We start from the raw sequence: 18,841 nt of genomic DNA on the forward strand, positions 1-18,841 counted from the left end.
GTGGTCACTCCCAGGAGAGTGGAGTCCCTGGTTGTAGCCACAAAGGAAAACAGACTGGCTGCTTACAATTACAGTGGAAGAACCCACAAAGACTAATCATACATAAATAACCCCAAAGGTCAAATTGTTTGATTCTGATATAGGAAAATGTCATTTATGATCCCTGGAATTGGCATCATTGTCTGGGTATTTTGAAGGGGCATGGATGGAAGACTCAAAGTTGAGGGAATGGGATGGAAAGAGCCAAAATGGTTGTGGAATAGACCAGGATGAAGAAGGGTGGTATAATTATCTCATATAATGGAGGAATGAGTGGAGGAACTGCCATGGAGAAGGAGAGGAGGGGGTGGAGGGCTGGGAATACTAGAACCCAGCTCTCATCAGACCTAGGATAAAGAGAGAACAACACACAATTATAAGGGTAAAATTTTCTTAATGTATAGTGAAACAAGAAGGAAGGGAGATGGAATAAGGGAGGGACTGGAAATCTCTTTGTGAAATGAAGGGAATAAGAGAAGGAAGGGTAGGTTAATAGAAAGGAGGACAAGGGATAAGAAAAGCAAAGGAAGGGAGGATACCTAGAGGGGAGTACATATCAAGAGGTATGGGGGGAAGGTGAGGAATAAGGGAATCAAGAAGAAGGAGGGCACTGTTAGGGAATAAAGAAGGGATTTTGGGGAAAGTAGATAGAATAAGAAATAAAAGGGAAAGGGAAAAGGACCTTTGGAAAGAAGGATCAATTTGGAACTAGAAGGGCAAAGGGAAAGGGTACAGGAAGATTTTTAAGGAAGGGGATATGAATAGACGTATTCAGCAAGGAAAATTGGACATCTGAGGAAGGGAATGGCGGGAAGAAAGAGAGGGCCAAAGAATGAAGAATGAAGTGGATAGAAATGTGCAACTAATAACTATGGCATTGAGTGTAATGATGAATTCACATATGGGAAGAAAATGGACAGCAAAAAGGATAAAAACCAGGATCTATTTGTTTACAAGAAATACACTGAAAATGAGAGGCACAGATAGAGTGAAAATGAGGGGCAGGGGCAGAATATACTATATGTTAGCTGATTCAGAAAAGGCAAGGGTAGCAGTCATGATTCCTGAAGGAATTAGGGTTAAAATGGATAAGATTGGAAGGAATTGACATATTATATAGGGAGAGGGGTTAGTATGGATAATAAAGCATTATCAACATTGGACCTATATGCACAGATTTTTAAAGGAAAAACTAAATGAGATACAGATGGAAATAGATAACAAAATAATAATAGCAGTGAACTTTGATTTTCCCCTATCAGAACTAGGTAAATCTAACCAAAAAATAAATAAGAAGTTTAGGAGATGAAAAGAACCTTAAATAAGATAAGATGATATCTGGAGAACTCACACACAACTACCTGAGGTTAGTGATAGATCTAAGCCTGAGCATACACATAATCCAAATATAATTTCTGGTGGGACAATAATGGTTTAGAGAGCATAATATTCTGCAAAAGTCTTACCTTAATGTCCACCATATCGTTGAGGTATGTTGTATCTCTAAGGGGTTGTGGCATTGGAACAAAAGTTCCACTGGGTGTGACCAAGCTGGAAAGACTTGTTTTGGAAAGTATATGGTCCTGGCAACAGATTGTGTCTTCTGTCCAAAGACTAATATATGTTAACTGAGAACTAGAAGGGCTAAAGTGATCAAATTAAATGCTGATAAAAAACATGGAGAAAGAAAATATTATATTGCTAGAGCAGCTGTGAATTTTTTTTTTAAAAACAAGATGAAAATATACATTTAAAGCTGTAAAGCTTTTCATGCTCATTGACCTAGAAAGCTCATTACTGAGGTTAGGTCCTATAGGTGTTATTGAGAGAGTAAAAAATTGTGTATGTATAAAAATATTCATGGAAGCTTTGTTTGTAATGACAAAATAACTGGAAATAATGCAAATGCAACGAATGGGAGAAATGGCTGAATAGATTGTGATATTTGAATGTAGTGGATTGTGTTATATTATTGAAATGTGAAATGTTGGAAATATGAAAAGAGAATAAGAATAGTATATAACATGATTACAGTAACAAAAATAACCATAATTAAAAGTATCCAAATAAAATAAATCCAAAAGAAACTCAAAAGCAGAGGATGTTTATACATGTATAATTTGCATATTTTAAACAAATTATGAACAATGTGGAGTTTGTAGTTTTATACATTATGTTTTTTTGTGAAAATCTCACCATACCCTCTTATAGAGATGAGGCCCAAAAGCATTTTATATTGCACATATTTTCAGAATTTTTGATTTATTGATCATACATTGATTTTTTCCCTTCTTTTTACATCTTTAAAAAACATGGGAGAGCTGTCTGGAAAGTGGAGAGGGAATGATGTGTGGTGGAAATATTGTAAAATTTTAAAAGATCAGTAAAAGTGTATTTAAAATATAAAGGTATAGGGGCAGCTGGGTAGCTCAGTGGATTGAGAGCCAGGCCTAGAGACAGGAGGTCCTAGGTTCAAATCTGGCCTCAGACACTTCCCAGCTGTGTGACCCTGGGCAAGTCACTTAACCCCCATTGCCCACCCTTACCACTCTTCTGCCTTGGAGCCAATACACAGTACTGACTCCAAGACGGAAGATAAGGGTTTAATAAAAAATAAATAAATGTGTTTAAAAAAAAATATAAAGGTATATGTTTTGGAGAAAAGTAGTTAGACCAGAAGGCAAAAGATGCTTACAAGAGACATATTTGAAACAGAAAGATGCACAAAGCTTTAAAATAAAAGGTTGAATAAGGATCTATTACACTTCAATTAAAAAAAAAAAAGACACATGTACCCATCATGAACTCAGACAAAACAAAAGTACAAACAGACCTAATAAAAAGAGATGAATTATATTTTGCTGAAAGTTACATAGGTAATGAATTAATATAAAAAATTAAGCATACATGAACCAAATGGCACAGGACATAAAATCTTTTTCTATAACATACAAGTTCAATCTGTATGATTTATGTTTTTTCATCAATTTTTAAGTCTAGACAATCAACAAAGCTATAAATTAAGCTCTAATTTGTACCATTTGCTAATTTCCAAGGAACAACTCTAAAAATTTAACAATAAGATAGCCAGTACAAACTCACTACAACATAACTTCTTCAAACAACTTGAGATGTACTTCAGCATCTTACTATCCAAGGTCCTAAAAGTAACAAGCTAACTCCTCAGTTTAATATTCTGACTAAACTCTTTATACAGGAAAAGAAAATCATGATTCTCACAGAAGACCACACATTTTAAAGATTCAGGAACTGGAAATATTTATTCCATTCACTTGGAATTAAGTAGCAGCCATTTCAATGAGACTGTCTTTCTCTTTTATACTGATTTTCTACCACATTCTTCTGACTTGCAAAATTAAATAAATGTCACTAGCTCCATAGATTAAAATAGCTTCTCCTCATGATCAAGTTTTGTTTATTTGTTAGTTGCTGTTAAGTAGAGCATCTAAATTCTTTAGGGAAAAACTAAATGGAAAGAGGAAACAGAAGGAAACAGCCAGAAAAACTAGGATAGCAGGAGACCTCAAATTACCTCAGTCAGGCTTAGATAAATCCAACCAAAACAAAAATAAAGGCTAGAAATAGAACTTAAGAAAATTTAGATATGATAGACATATGGAAAATACTGAATGGGAATAAGAAGGAATGTACCTATTTTGCTAAACACTTGGACAAAAACTGATCAAGTATTAGGGTGTTGAAACCTCACAAATAAATGGTGGAAAAAGGAGAAATATTAAATGTCTTTTAACCAATAATAGTGCAGTAAAAAATTTATTCAGTAAAGGATCTTTGAAACATAGATTAAAATTAATTAGATAGGGGCAGCTGGGTAGCTCAGTGGATTGAGAGCCAGGCCTAGAGATGGGAGGTCCTAGGTTCAAATCTGGCCTCAGACACTTCCCAGCTGTGTGACCCTGGGCAAGTCACTTGACCCCCATTGCCTACCCTTACCACTCTTCCACCAAGGAACTAATACACAGAAGTTAAGGGTTTAAAAATATTTAAAAAAAATTAATTGGATACTAAACAATTCCAAAGAATGGGTATATTAAAGAATGAAGTATTGAAACAATAATTTCAGTAAAGATAATGATAATAAAGAAAATGCCACAAAATTTTGAGGATCCACCTAAAGCAGTAATTATGGGAATTTTTTTATCTTCATACCTTTTCATCAATAAAAGAGAAAAGAGCAGATCAGTGAACTGAACATGCAATGTTTAAAAAGTAAAAATCCCAACAAATTAAACCCCACTATATAAAACTTGGAAATCTTAGAAATCAAAGGAGATATTAATAAAATTGAAAGCAAAAAAAATTGTTTAACAATAAACAAAGTTAGGAACTGGGTTTTTTGAAAAAATAGATGTCATTAGCTAATTTGATTTTTAAAAAGAAAACCAAATCATGAGATTCAAAAATGAAAAAAAGTGAATTTACAACTAACAGAAAAGTAAAAGCCATTATTAAGAGCTATTTTGCCCAATTATATGCCAATAGGATTGATGATCTAAATGAAATTGATTAATATTTACAAAGATATAAATTCTTCAAATTAATGGAACAGGAAATAGAATACATAAATGACCCTGCCTTAAGAAATGAAGTTGAACTCCTAAAGAAAACTATATCAAGACCAGGTGGATTTAAAATTGAATTTTACCAAATAGTTTTAAAACAGCTAATTTGAAAACTACATTTACACTGGGCAAGAAAAAAAAAAAAGTAAAAGAAGAGTCTTACCAAATTCCTTCTAGGATATAAATGTCTTTCAAAACCAAGCAGAGTCAAAACAGAGGAAGAAAACCTGGACTACTACCACTAGTATTAGCAGGATTCTACAGGGATATATCACAAAGATCATTAACTATGACCAGGCTGGATTTATATCAGAAATGCAAAGCTGGTTCAATTATAAGAAAAACTACAAGCATAATGTATCATATTAATGACAAAAACAACAAAAATGTACAATTGTTTCAATAAAAGAAGAAAAAACTTTTGCCGGAATACATCTAGTTCATCCATTCTGTAAAGCAATTTGGAACTACAAACAAAAAAGTTATTAAACTGTTCATAATTTTTGCCCCAGCTATATCACAGCAAAGCCTATACCCCAAAGAGATCAGAGATAGAGGGACAAGACCCATTTGTAAAAAAAATATTTATAACAATTCATTTGTGTAGCCATCGATTGAGGAATGGCTGGACAAGTTATGTTTATATATTATACTATATAATAGTTTCTATTCTATAGTATATGTAATATATAATAGTTTATATACTATATAGCACAGCACTATTGTGCCATAAGAAATTATTAAGAGGATGGTTTCAGAGAAACCTGGGAAGATGTACATGAATTGATGCAAAATGAAGTGAATAGATTTAGAACAATTACACAACAACATTATGAAGAAGAACATCTTTGAAAGACTTAGGAACTGGTCAACACCTAGAAGATTCCAGAGAGCTAAAGACTGAGGCAAAAGAATCAGGACGCAGATTAAGACTTTTTTGGACCAGGCCAATAAAGGAATTTGTTTAGCTTGATTATCCATATTTATAAAATTGATTTTGTCTTTCTTTCTCAGTTGGAGGGGTTGAATTGGGGATAGAAAAAGTAGCATCTGTTAATTTTTTTAAAATACAATTAAGGTTTTAAAAAAGAAAGGGAAGATTGAATGTGGCTACATTAACTGGGAAAAATCTTTTGCAGCAAGATTCTGATAAACATCTCATTTCTAAGAAAAATAAAACTAATTCAATTTTATAAGAATAAGAACCCAATAGATAAATGACCAAAGGATATGTATGAATAAGCAGTTTTCAAAGGATGAAATCCAAGCCAACAATAGCAAAATGACAAAATACTCTCAATCAATAATAATCAAAGAAATGCAAGTTAAAGCAATTCTGAGGTTCTATTCCTCAAATCAAGAAGTTGGCAAAAAAGGGAAAGTAACAGATGTTGAAAGGACTGTAGAAGAATGGGCACATTAGTTCATTGTTAGTATAGGTAAAAACTGATCTAGCCATTCTGGAAAACATTTTGGAACACTGACACAACTATATCACTATTAGGCTGAATCGATAATTAATGAAATTATGAAATAGGAGTAGGCACAATTGGTTCTTTTGGTATTCATTGGAAATGCCCAGGAGGCTGCAATCTATACTTTAATAAGGCAAAGAGGATACAAAAACAAGTGGCAAAAGGAGTAAAAAGGCATGGGAACAAGGGATGTATTAATGAATGAAGGAAGGCAGCTGGGGAAAGAGGATGGGAATGGAGATAGGCACATTATTCACATGTAGGGATTAGAGTTGGAAGAAGTAGACAGTATGAACTTAATGAAAATGGAAGAATGTTAGGTTTGGAAGGAGTGGCAAGAGTTTGAGGTCTTATTTGTATAGGGTTTTTTTTTTTGGGGGGGGGGTGGTGTTATCTGTATCACTTTAGGTTAATTCCTTAACATAACCAAATAATCTCAAAGTTGTTAAAGTTAATTCATCCATATTATCTCAAGATTATCAGTACCTTTTGATATTCTGCTAATTTAGAACTTATCTGAGATTGACATAAGATCAAAAACTTTTACAGCAATACATAGATTCAGCACATATTATTTGATGGTTAATATATGGTATAATTTGTACATTGATCTTCTGGATGGCTTGTACATGAATTCTAGGTTCCCTTCACAATCTTATTTCCTGCTATTGTGCCTTTATTCTAGCTACTTTATAAATTTATCATATTGACTAGAAGAGAGGGAGGCAATCAAGGAGACCAAAAAACGCAAGATACAATTTTAACACATAGGCCTATTTTCCAAAGAGATCAAAAAATAAGAATAAACTAATATAGAGCAAAGCGAGCAGAACCAGGGAAAGAATTTATATAACATTTATAAAAACAACTTTTGAGGGACTTAAAAATTTTGATTACTGCAATTACCAACAATGATTCTAGAAGATTGATAATGAAGAATGCTACCCACCTCCTGGCAGAGAGTTGATAAATTCAAAATGCAAAATATACTTTACATGGCAAATATGAGGATCAGTTTTGCTTGACTAGCATATATGTTAAAAGCTTTCTTTTTCCTTTTTAATGGAGAACAGAGAGAAAATGAATGTTCATTAATTTAAAAAATAAAATTTTAGGAAAATCACATTTACATAATACCTTTAGGGTTACAAAGCACTTTCTTTAAAATCATCACCTTTTTACTGATGAAGAAACTAAGGCTAAGAGAAGTGACCTATCCAAGGAGTCAAATCGAGGCTGGACACAAAATCACACTGGGCTTCAATCAAATCCTGCTAAAGAATTTAATAGCTCTCCCCTTGCATGAGTCACTTAATCTTTTTCAGCTTTGGTTTCCTAATTTATAAATGAGGGAGTTGGACTCAATGGCCTTTAGTTCTCTTCAGCCTCTAAATCTAGGATCCTATGAATGGTTTTAATATTCCTTAAAATAACTGGTTTTGTTTTATTAAGTAAAACAATAATAGTTTAATAAATACTTTAGCAAAGTAGGTTTTAACATTATTAATATGGCATAAGTGAAACTAGCTTTGTGTACTTGGGCAGGTCATTTCACCTTATGAAGCCTCAATTTGTCAATAATAAAATGGAAATAATGTTTACACTACCCATTTTCAAAGGCTGTTGTGAGAAAAGTGCCATAATAAGCTTATATTATTATCTTACATTTACATGATATGTGTTCAGATTTATCTGCTAAAATAAATATAAGTTCTTGGGTGCAAAGATTGTTTCATTTTTGTTTTCGAATACCCAGATCCTGTCATGATAGACACTGTAATTTTTGAATTTGTCTTTTGAATCCCTGGGATATGCAATATGTTAAGAGTGCTGGTCACCAGGTTTCATATCTAGTTCTAACTTTATGTGAATCTGAGAAATTAAAATTCTCTCTAAGTTTCTGTTTCTGTCTCCAAATATGTGAAATTTGCATCTTCTCCTTCATATGTCTGTTGTGCAGATGGAAAGAGAATGCATAAGAGCTTACTGCAGTAACAATGGTTTGTAGCAATTGGGCAAAAGGGAAACTATTCCTGTTTCTTCAAGAAAAAGGTGAATAAGGGTGGTAATAATCCCAGCTCTTTTCTCTTTGCCCAAATAGGATCAAAGGTCAGGTGGACGGGTACAGAAAGAATACCGTGTTCCTGAAAAGTCCTCCTTTATACTGGGACACATTTTTCAAAAAGATGTCCTTTTAACACTATTTGCCAACCCCTGAGCTTTTCCATGCCATAATTACCTCCACTTATCCTTTGCTCTCTCAAAAAGAGGATATGGACCACGCTGGCAGCCAAGAATAATAATTGGCAGTCGCACATTTGTAGAAGTAGCAGGATGTAATTGACTTTCATACGATGGGAAGAATTTGCAAACCATCGCAGAGTGTCCAACATCATATCTTTCTTCTTTTCATCCACTCTCTTTATTCCAGAGCATGTCCCATTATGATCACCTTGCTGGTTGATAATGGCCCGTGACCTAAAATAGGTGAAATCCTTTGCAAGAGATGTACTGAGTAGTCTCTGGAAATAATACAGTAAATCCAAACTTTTCAGCTGCTTCAGAATCCTTACAAGAAACTGCTGCCGAGACTTGCCACTAATCCTCCAAAACCACTCCTTGGTGGAGAAAATTTTCCAAGCTAAAACACAAGTTTCACATTTTTGGCACACTGGAACTACCTGATTTTTCTGCTGACATCGTAGATCTGGAGCATATTCAAGCTTGAATTCCACGTTTTCCATGACCTGAAGCGGGTACTTTCATTTTATTCTTTTGGGTTCAGAGATACTACATGACAAACTCAGTAGGACACCTTTGATGAATGCTCCAATAGACTCTTTTCCATTATAAATTCATCCCAGAGAAATAATCAGATTAATGAGAGGTGAAAGTCAGACCAGGCGAGTTAGAAGCCACATCGCTCTGTTCCGGCACTGCCTTTAGAAGCCTCTATTGTATTGAACTCCTAGGAGATATAGCTTTACCGTAAATCTCCTAGAACTAGTACTAAACTACTTTTGCTGCTGTATTTTATGTTATAGGCAGGAAATATTGAACTTGTCGACCTTTGGCATAAGGGAAATAAGATGCATGCATCTATTCTTGAATGTGGTCAAACACACACACACACACACACACACACACACACACACACACACACACACACACACACACACACATTTGTTCCCCTGCTAGAAGAATTTGGTTTTAGAAGTCAGTACCTATGTTGCAAGAGACCTTGCTATTAGTCTTTTGTGACTAAACTCCTGGAGAAGGCTATCTGTTATAAGTGCTTCCACATCTTTCCTCTCCTTAACTCCCTACAATCTACTTCTAGCTTCATCACTCAACCAAAATTGCTCTCAAAAGTTATTAATAACAACTTAATCACCAAATCTAATATCCTTTTTAAAAACCCTTACTTTCCACCTTAGAATCAATACTGTGTATAGGTTCTAAGACAGAAGAGTGGTAAGGGCTAGGCAATGGGGGTTAAGTGACTTGCCCAGGGTCACACAGCTAGAAAGTGTCTGAGGCCATATTTGAACCCAGGATCTCCTGTCTCTAGGCCTGGCTCTCAAACTACTGAGCCACATAGCTGCCTCCTCTAATATCTTTTTCTCAATCCTCACCCTTCTTGACCTTCTTGTAGATTTTGACACTGTCAATCACCCTTTATTTTTTCAATTAAATGTAAAAACAATTTTTCACTACAAACCCTTTCTGACATTTTGCAATTCAGATTTTCTCCCTCACCCCCCACCCCATGGTAAATGGTTTGTTATAGGTTATAACAGTGCTTCAGGCAATACGTATTTTCATATTTCCCCTACCATGTCAACTCTTCTTTTTATGATTCTCCTGCATCACTCATTTCTTTTCCCAATTTTTCTTCCACCTCTCTTATTTGGTTTTTACAATCTTTTTTGAGCTCCTCCAATAATTCTTTTGGGCTTGAGACTAATTCATATTTTTCATAGAAGTTTTAGATGTGTTGGGGCAGCTGGGTAGCTCAGTGGATTGAGAGCCAGACCTAGAGATGGGAGGTCCTAGGTTCAAATCTGGCCTCAGACACTTCCCAGTTGTGTGACTCTGGGCAAGTCACTTGACCCCCATTGCCTAGCCCTTACCATTCTTCTGCCTTGGAGCCAATACACAGTATTGACTCCAAGACGGAAGGCAAGAGTTTAAAAAAAAAAAAAAAAAGAAGTAGTTTTGGATGTGGGTGGAGCCAAGATAGAGGCTCCACGAAAATTCCCTCCAATGGAGAATAAAATATTGCCACAAAACAAATATAGGAATGGAAGAACCAACAAGGAGAGAGAATTAAACAACCTTTAGAAAAATAAAAACCCAAAAGGTAGTCAGAGACCATCTGGACAACTGAAGTGAGATGGGAGCAAAGCTAGCAGGAGGTTATAGCAGGGAGTGAAGAGCAAGGCAAGAGCAAACCATAACCCCCCTCCTTCACCCCACATCTGCTGCATCAGGTTCCAAACTTAACATGCAGACACTGAGATCCTGCCTGGGCAAATACTGGTCCAAGAAAACTCACACTCCTAGAAATTTCAAACTGTGGAGAAGTCCAGAATCCCAGCCTAGGGCAATCTGGGTTGAAGGGGGCTGATCCTTGTGGACCCAGAGTGAAGCCAGGAATCCCAATCTGGGTTTGGGATGAGGACATAGTTCACACTTTGGGGTGAAGACACCATTCTCAGGAGGAACCTGCCCCCAGATCTTTTTGCCCAAAACTAAGAGTGGAGTTCCAGAACAGGGCAATCAGATGTGCCTGATTGAACTGAGTACACAGTGAAACCAAAATATTGAGCCTAAGCCTGGGGCTAGAATTTGATTAATGCCTGACAAGTTCAGGGTGAGTTCAAAAGCTAACACCCAAGACTTCCAGTTAAGATGATGGCAGAGTAAGGAGCAGCTGCTCAATCTCTCCTAACCGAAGCATACAGGACTCCTCAAGGGGACATAAACGAATCCAGACGAACGAAGGAACCCCACAACAGGGCGCAGCATTGAAGGTACGTGGAATCGGGGCATTTCCACGCTATAAAGGGGTGAAACAGCTCTCACTAAAACGTGAGAGGAAGAAGCCCCTCCACCTCCCCCTCCCCACACCACGCACAGCGCCAAGGCCAACGCACAAGAGTGAAAGCAACCAGAAGAATAATTCATAGGGAGAGGACAGGATACTAAATGGTCTAAGATGACATGGGGGTGGGAAAAAGGGGGGGGGGAATAGTTGGGGACACCAAGGAAAATCTGAGTAAAAAAGAAAAATAAGATATTCTATTACACACAAAGAGAGCATGGGAAGGGGAGGAGATAAATACTATTATAAGAAGGAGAGGAAGAGAGCATTAAGAGGTAATAATCAAACCTTACTCTCAGTGTAATTAACCTGGAGAGGGAAGAGTAGCTTTATTATCCATTGGGATAAAAAACTCTATCTAACCCTACTGAGAAAGTCAGAAGGGATAAACCAAAGGGAGCAGGGGAGTGGGGAGGTCAAAAAAGGGAGGGGAGAAGAAGGGGGAAGGAATTCATTAGGCCTTTAAAAAACAAAAAGAGGGGAATAACAAGGGAGGGGGCAGAAAGGGAAGTCAATCAAGGGAAGGGATAAGGGATACCAGCTCAAAGCAAACCACTGGTTTAAAAGAAAATACTGTAAGAAGAAGGGGTGGGTCTAGGGGAGGATACAAAAATGTCAGTGAAGGCACAACTGATAATTATAACTCTGAATGTCAATGGGATGAATTCTGTCATAAAATGGAAGCAAATAGCAGAGTGGATCAGAAACCAAAATCCTAGCATATGTTGTCTATAAAAAACACATATGAGGTGGGTAGACACACACAAGTTTAAGGTTAAGGGCTTGAGCAAAATCTTTTGGGCATCAAATGAGAAAAAGAAGGCAGGATTGGCTATTATGATTTCTGACAGAGCCAAAGTAAAAATAGATATGATTAAAAAAGACAGGGAAGGACATTACATCCTAATTAAAGGCAGTATAAACAATGAGGAAATAACACTGCTCAATATATATGCACCAAGTGGTATAGCATCCAAATTCATAAAGGAGAAACTGGAAGAGCTCAAGAAGGAAATAGATAGCAAATAGATAGTGGGAGATCTAAATATTCCTCTTTCACATCTAGATAAATCAAACCAAAAAATAAATAAGAAAGAGGTAAGAGAGGTGAATGAAGTCCTAGAAAAATTAGATTTAATTGATATGTGGAGAAAAATGAATAGGGACAAAAAGGAATACACCTTCTTTTCAGCTGCACATGGTACATTCACAAAGATTGACCATGTAATAGGGCATAGAATCATTGCAAACAAATACAAAAGAGCAGATATAATAAATGTAACCTTCTCAGATGATAATACAATAAAAATAATAATTAGTAAGGACACCTGGACAGGCAAATCAAAAACCAATTGGAAATTAAACAACATGATTCTCCAAAACCAATTTGTCAAAGAAGAAACCATAGAAACAATCAACAATTTTATTGAAGAGAATGACAATGATGAGACATCCTACCAAACTCTGTGGGATGCAGCCAAGGCAGTACTCAGGGGGAAATTTATATCCTTGAGTGTATATATTAACAAGTTAAGGAGGGCAGAGATTAATGAATTGGACATGCAACTCAAAAAATTAGAAAGCGAGCAAATTAAAAATCCCCAGATGAAAACTAAATTAGAAATATTAAAAATTAAGGGAGAAATTAATAAAATTGAAAGTAAAAGGATTATTGAATTAATAAATAAGACTAGAAGCTGGTATTTTGAAAAAACAGATAAAATAGACAAAGTACTGGTCAATCTAATAAGAAAAAGGAAAGAAGAAAACCAAATTGACAGTATTAGAGATGAAAAGAGAGACCTCACCTCTAATGAAGAGGAAATTAAGGCAATCATTAAGAAATATTTCACCCAATTATATGGCAACAAATATAACAATTTAGGAGATATGGATGAATATTTACAAAAATATAAATTGCCTAGATTAACAGCAAAAGAAATAGAATACCTAAATAATCCCATATCAGAAATAGAAATTGAACAAACCATCAAAGAACTCCCTAAAAAAAAATCACCAGGACCTGATGGATTCATAAGTGAATTCTATCAGACATTCAAAGAGCAACTAATCCCAATACTATACAAATTATTTGATATGATAAGCAAAGAAGGAGTCCTACCAAATTCCTTTTATGACACAAACATGGTACTGATCCCAAAGCCAGGTAGACCAAAAACAGAGAAAGAAAACTATAGACCAATCTCCCTAATAAACATAGATGCAAAAATCTTAAATAGAATACTAGCAAAGAAACTCCAGCAAGTAATTAAGAAGATCCCACCATGATCAGGTGGGATTTATACGAGGAATGCAAGGATGGTTCATCATTAGGAAAACCATCCATATAACTGACCATATCAACAGTCTAACAAACAAAAATCACATCTCAATAGATGCTGAAAAAGCCTTTGACAAAATGCAGCATCCATTCCTATTGAAAACACTGAAAAGTATAGGAATAGAAGGGCCTTTCCTAAAAATAATAAACAGTATATACCTAAAACCATCAACAAACATCATATGCAATGGGGATAAATTAGAAGCCTTCCCAATAAGATCAGGAGTAAAACAAGGATGCCCATTATCACCTCTATTATTTAACATTGTACTAGAAACACTAGCAGTTGCAATTAGAGAAGAAAAAGAAATTGAAGGTATCAAAATAGGCAAGGAGGAGACTAAGCTATCACTCTTTGCAGATGATATGATTGTCTACTTAAAAAATCCTAGAGAATCAACTAAGAGGCTGGTAGAAATAATCAACAACTTTAGCAAAGTTGCAGGATACAAAATAAATGCACATAAAGCATCAGCATTTCTATACATTTCCAACACATTAGAGCAGCAAGAGGTAGAAAGAGAAACACCATTTAAAATCACCCTAGACAATATAAAATACTTGGGAATCTATCTACCAAAACAAACACAGCTATTATACGAAAACAACTACAAAACACTTTCCAAACAAATAAAACTGGAGCTCAACGATTGGAAAGCCATTGATTGTTCATGGGTAGGACAAGCTAACAAAATAAAAATGAACATTCTACCCAAATTAATTTACCTATTTAGCGCCATACCTATCAAATTACCAAAAAACTTCTTTACTGAATTAGGAAAAACTATAACAAATTTCATTTGGAATAACAGAAGATCAAGAATATCAAGGGAAATAATGAAAAAAAAATGTGAAGGAAGGGGGCCTAGCAGTACCAGATATTAAACTATACTATTAAGCAGCAGTCATCAAAACAATATGGTACTGGCTAGATAGAAGGGAGGATAAGTGGAATAGACTTGGGGTAAATGACATCAGCAAGACAGTGTATGATAAACCCAAAGAGCCCAACTTTTGGGACATGAATCCACTATTTGACAATAACTGCTGGGAAATTTGGAAAACAATATGGGAGAGATTAGGTTTAGATCAACATCTCACACCCTACACCAAGATAAATTCAGAATGGGTGAATGACTTGAATATAAAGAGGGAAACTATAAATAAGTGAACACAAAATAGTATACCTGTCAGATCTCTGGGAAAGGAAAGATTTTAAAACCAAGCAAGAGTTAGAGAAAATTACAAAATGTAAATTAAATGGTTTTGATTATATTAAGCTAAAAAGCTTTTGTACAAACAAAAACAATGTAGTCAAAATCAGAAGGGAAACAACAAATTGGGAAAAAATCTTTATAACAAAAAACTCTGACAGGGGTATAATTACTCAAATATACAAGGAGTTAAATCAATTGTATAAAAAAATCAGCCATTCCCCAATTGATAAATGGGCAAGAGACATGAATAGGCAATTTTCAGGTAAAGAAATCAAAAGTATCAATAAGCACATGAGAAAGTGTTCTAAATCTCTAATAATTAGAGAAATGCAAATCAAAACAACTCTGAGGTATCACCTCACACCTAGCAGATTGGCTAAAATGAAAGAAGGGGAGAGTAATGAATGCTGGAGGGGATGTGGCAAAATTGGGACATTAATGCATTGCTGTTGGAGTTGTGAACTGATCCAACCATTCTGGCTGGCAATATGGAACTATGCTCAAAGGGCTAAAAAAGAATGCCTGCCCTTTGATCCAGCCATACCATTGTTGGGTTTGTACCCCAAAGAGATGATAGATAAATAGGCTTGTACGAAAATATTTATAGCTGCACTTTTTGTGGTGGCATAGAACTGGAAAAGGATGGTATGTCCTTCAATTGGGGAATGGCTGAACAAACTGTGCTAAAAGGAATAATAAACTGGAGGAATTCCATGTGAATTGGAAAGACCTCCAGGAACTGATGCAGAGCAAAAAGAGTAGAGCCAGAAGAACGTTGTACACAGAGACTGATATACTATGGTAAAATCGAATGTAATGGACTTCTATACCAGTAGCAATGCAATGACACAAGACAGCTCTAAGGGATTTATGGTAAAGAATGCTACCCACATTCAGAGGAAGAACTGCAGGAGAGGAAACATAGAAGATAAACAATTACTTGAATGCATGGGTTGAGGCGAACATGATTGGGGATGTGGACTCAAAACTACCACACCAATGCGACTAACAACAATTTGGAAATAGGCCCTGAACAAGGACACATGTTACAACCAGTGGAAATGTGTGTTGGCCATGGGTGGGGGAGAGCGGGGGGTGAAGGGGAAAGTAGGGGCATGAAGCATGTAACCATGTTAAAAATGAATGTCAATAAATGTTTCAAAAAAAAAAAGCTAACACCCAAGCCTGAGGAAAGTCTTTAAGCTATCAGCATCTCAAGGTCAATTGAATCATCAAGGAGAGGAGCCCTCAGAGCTCTTAGCCCTCATCTGTTAAACTACTAACAACCCAGAAAATAAGCTGAAAATAGCATCAAGGAAGGACTGAAGTTTAAGAGGGTACTCCAATTTCCCAGAAAACAGAGCCTGCCTATAATTAGATAGAAAAAACGGGCAAACAACAAAAAAAGCACCTTAGTCTAAAGAATTTTAATGGGGACAAATATCAAGGTACAGACACAGAAGGGGACAGAGAAAGCAAAGGAAGCACACCCAAAGTCCAAAAGAAAAATAGGGATTGGACACAGAGTCTAGAAGAGCTCAAAAAAAGACTTCAAAAAACAGTTAAGAGACAGAGGAAAAGTGGGAAAGAGAAATGAAAGTGATGAACGGAGACAGGAAAGTGATATAAGAAGAAATGGGTCAATTGAAAAAGGAGAACCAAAACTGACAAAGGAAAACCAGGTCTGAAAAATCAGAATTGACCATCTAGAAACTAATGATTTCATTGGAAATCAAGAAACAATAAAAAACAGAGGAAAACATGAAATATCTTGCTGGTAACAGAGAAGGGCAAAAACATAAACTCAGAAGAAAAAAACGAACTGCTGCATCCAAAACTTCATTTTATTTTTTGTTTTTAATTTTTAAATTTAATTTAATTAATGTTGAAGAAGTTGTGGAAAAAGAGGTACACTAATATATTGTTAGTGGCAGTATGAAATGATTCAACTATTGTGGAAAGCAATCTGGAATTATGCAACTAAAGTGACTAAAAATTCCCATACCTTTTGAACCAGAAACTCCATTACTGAGCTTAAATCTCATAGAAGCCATTGATAAAGAAAGTACTCATATACTCCAAAATAATTACAGCAGCACTTTTTGTGATAAAGAATTAGAAACAAAGTAGATATTGGGAACAATTGGGAAACAATTGGGAAATAGCTAAACTGTGTTACATGAATGTAATGTAATGTGTGATAAAATAAAGAAGCACAAAGATCTATATGAGCAGAATGAAGCAAGCAGAGCCAAAAAAACTATATAAAAACTATAAAAATGTAAATGGAAAGAATGGCACACAGAAAAATCAAAGTAAATGTAACAAAATTATAAAAATGAAACAGGACTCGAATGAATAAATACAAGAAGACAGCCCCAATGTAATCCTTTGTGAAGGGGGAGGCCCTCAGGTGTTACACATTGTACATGCTTTCAGACTTTCTCAATTTACTGATCAGTTGTGCTGACTCTCAAAAACTGACATTGCTAGCTTTCATATTTTAGCCACCCTTTTCTTTCTTTTAAAATATATTTAATATCAATAATATGGAAATAGGTCTTGATCCTTACACATGTAAAACCCAGTGGAATTGCGCATTAGCTATGGGAGGTGGGAGGGGTTAGGGGAAGAAAAGAGCATGAATCTTGTAACCATGGAAAAATATTCTAAATTAAAATTATCCCCCCAAATATATATATATATATATATATGTGTGTGTGTGTGTGTGTGTGTGTGTGTGTGTGTGTGTGTGTGTGTGTATATATATATATTTAATCTGTGGTTTGAATAAAACATAATAGTAAGGAGGACAAATGGAGAAGGTCCTAAGATAGCTATAAGTGATCACTATTGCTTCTTGAATACTAAGTTAATTCAACTACCTTGAATATCCCATGTAAAAAGGAATACACAAGAGAGAAGAAAAAGTCAACAAAATTAATTCTGGGAAACAAGATTGAGAAGTGTAGGGTGAATGTTATTTTAAAAATGTTAGGTGAATACATAACTGATTGAATTGTACAAAGAGTATCAGTTAATGAATTGATGTCAACCTGGTAGGAAATTTATTATATCATACCACTAGGCTCTGCACTTGGACATGATATATTATTTTTATTAAAGACTTGAAATAAATACATAGTACAAACAAAAAATTAGTAGATTAAATGAAGTTGGTAAGTAAAGTCTCAGTTTCTGACTTAGGACTCTGCTGGTACCACACTCTGCCCAATCCAACATTCTTGGATGAAAGTCCTCTCTGATGCAGTCTGGATGCTACTGTCACTGTCCAGATATAATTCTAGATAAAGCGGCTTAGTCTTTGCACCCTTGGCTCTCTTCTGGCCTGAGGAAGAAAGCTTGTGTAGGAACTAATAAGACTACTTTCTACCTCAATCCCTATCTCTATTGTCCACCTCAATTTCCTAGAATTTTCATGAATACACTGCCCTATTTCTATCTCCTTTCTTCACTGTTACCCATCCAGGGTTAAATTTGTCCTCTGGCTTGTGTCTATGTATAAGAAATTCTGTCCTTCAGGACATCTGGAGAGCCCTAGGACTTCCACTGCCGGTGTGCCTCTGTCTTATTTCCATCTCCTTGGACACCAACTCTTAGAGGGTGGTTTTGTCCTTTACTGTGACTTGGACAGGCTAAGATCCCTCTGAAGGGCCTCCTTATCAGTATACCCATAGTCTCCTGGATGGCCATTTATGCAGTTCTGGATGTTAAAAGAAGGTTTTGCTTTTTCAGTTTTGATAGAGTGTCTCAGAGAAAGCAGACTTGACTATAATTTTTCCAGAGGTCTGAAAGGCTGTCTTGTGGAAGAATTTTTCCTTCTCTATACAGTCCATAAGTTTCTACCTTTGTTAGCTGGGAGGTAGAATTTTGGATCAATGTAAGGAATAACTTTATTGCAATCAAAGCTGTCCAGTAACCAAATGGGCTACCTTGCAAGGTAACAAATTCTCTATCAATGATGCAATAGGGAGGATTTTTGTTGATATGAAACTTTTGTAGTCCCTTCCAGGCTCTGGAATAATATCTTAGGCATA

General features: G+C 35.6%; 1 protein-coding gene across 1 annotated transcript in view; it reads right to left on the bottom strand.

Annotated features, from left to right (window-relative positions):
* CDRT1 (CMT1A duplicated region transcript 1) overlaps window positions 1–8,862 on the bottom strand; it is a 122,642-nt gene extending 113,780 nt beyond the window's left edge. Inside the window, exon 1 of the mRNA XM_044672094.1 lies at window positions 8,358–8,862. Within this exon, the coding sequence (XP_044528029.1) occupies window positions 8,358–8,862 (505 nt within the window). The remainder of the gene's footprint in view (window positions 1–8,357) is intronic.
* Between the last annotated feature and the right edge of the window lie 9,979 nt (window positions 8,863–18,841).

This window comes from Gracilinanus agilis, chromosome 4 (genome assembly GCF_016433145.1).
Source record: "Gracilinanus agilis isolate LMUSP501 chromosome 4, AgileGrace, whole genome shotgun sequence".
In the NCBI taxonomy this organism is placed as follows: Eukaryota; Metazoa; Chordata; class Mammalia; order Didelphimorphia; family Didelphidae; genus Gracilinanus; species Gracilinanus agilis.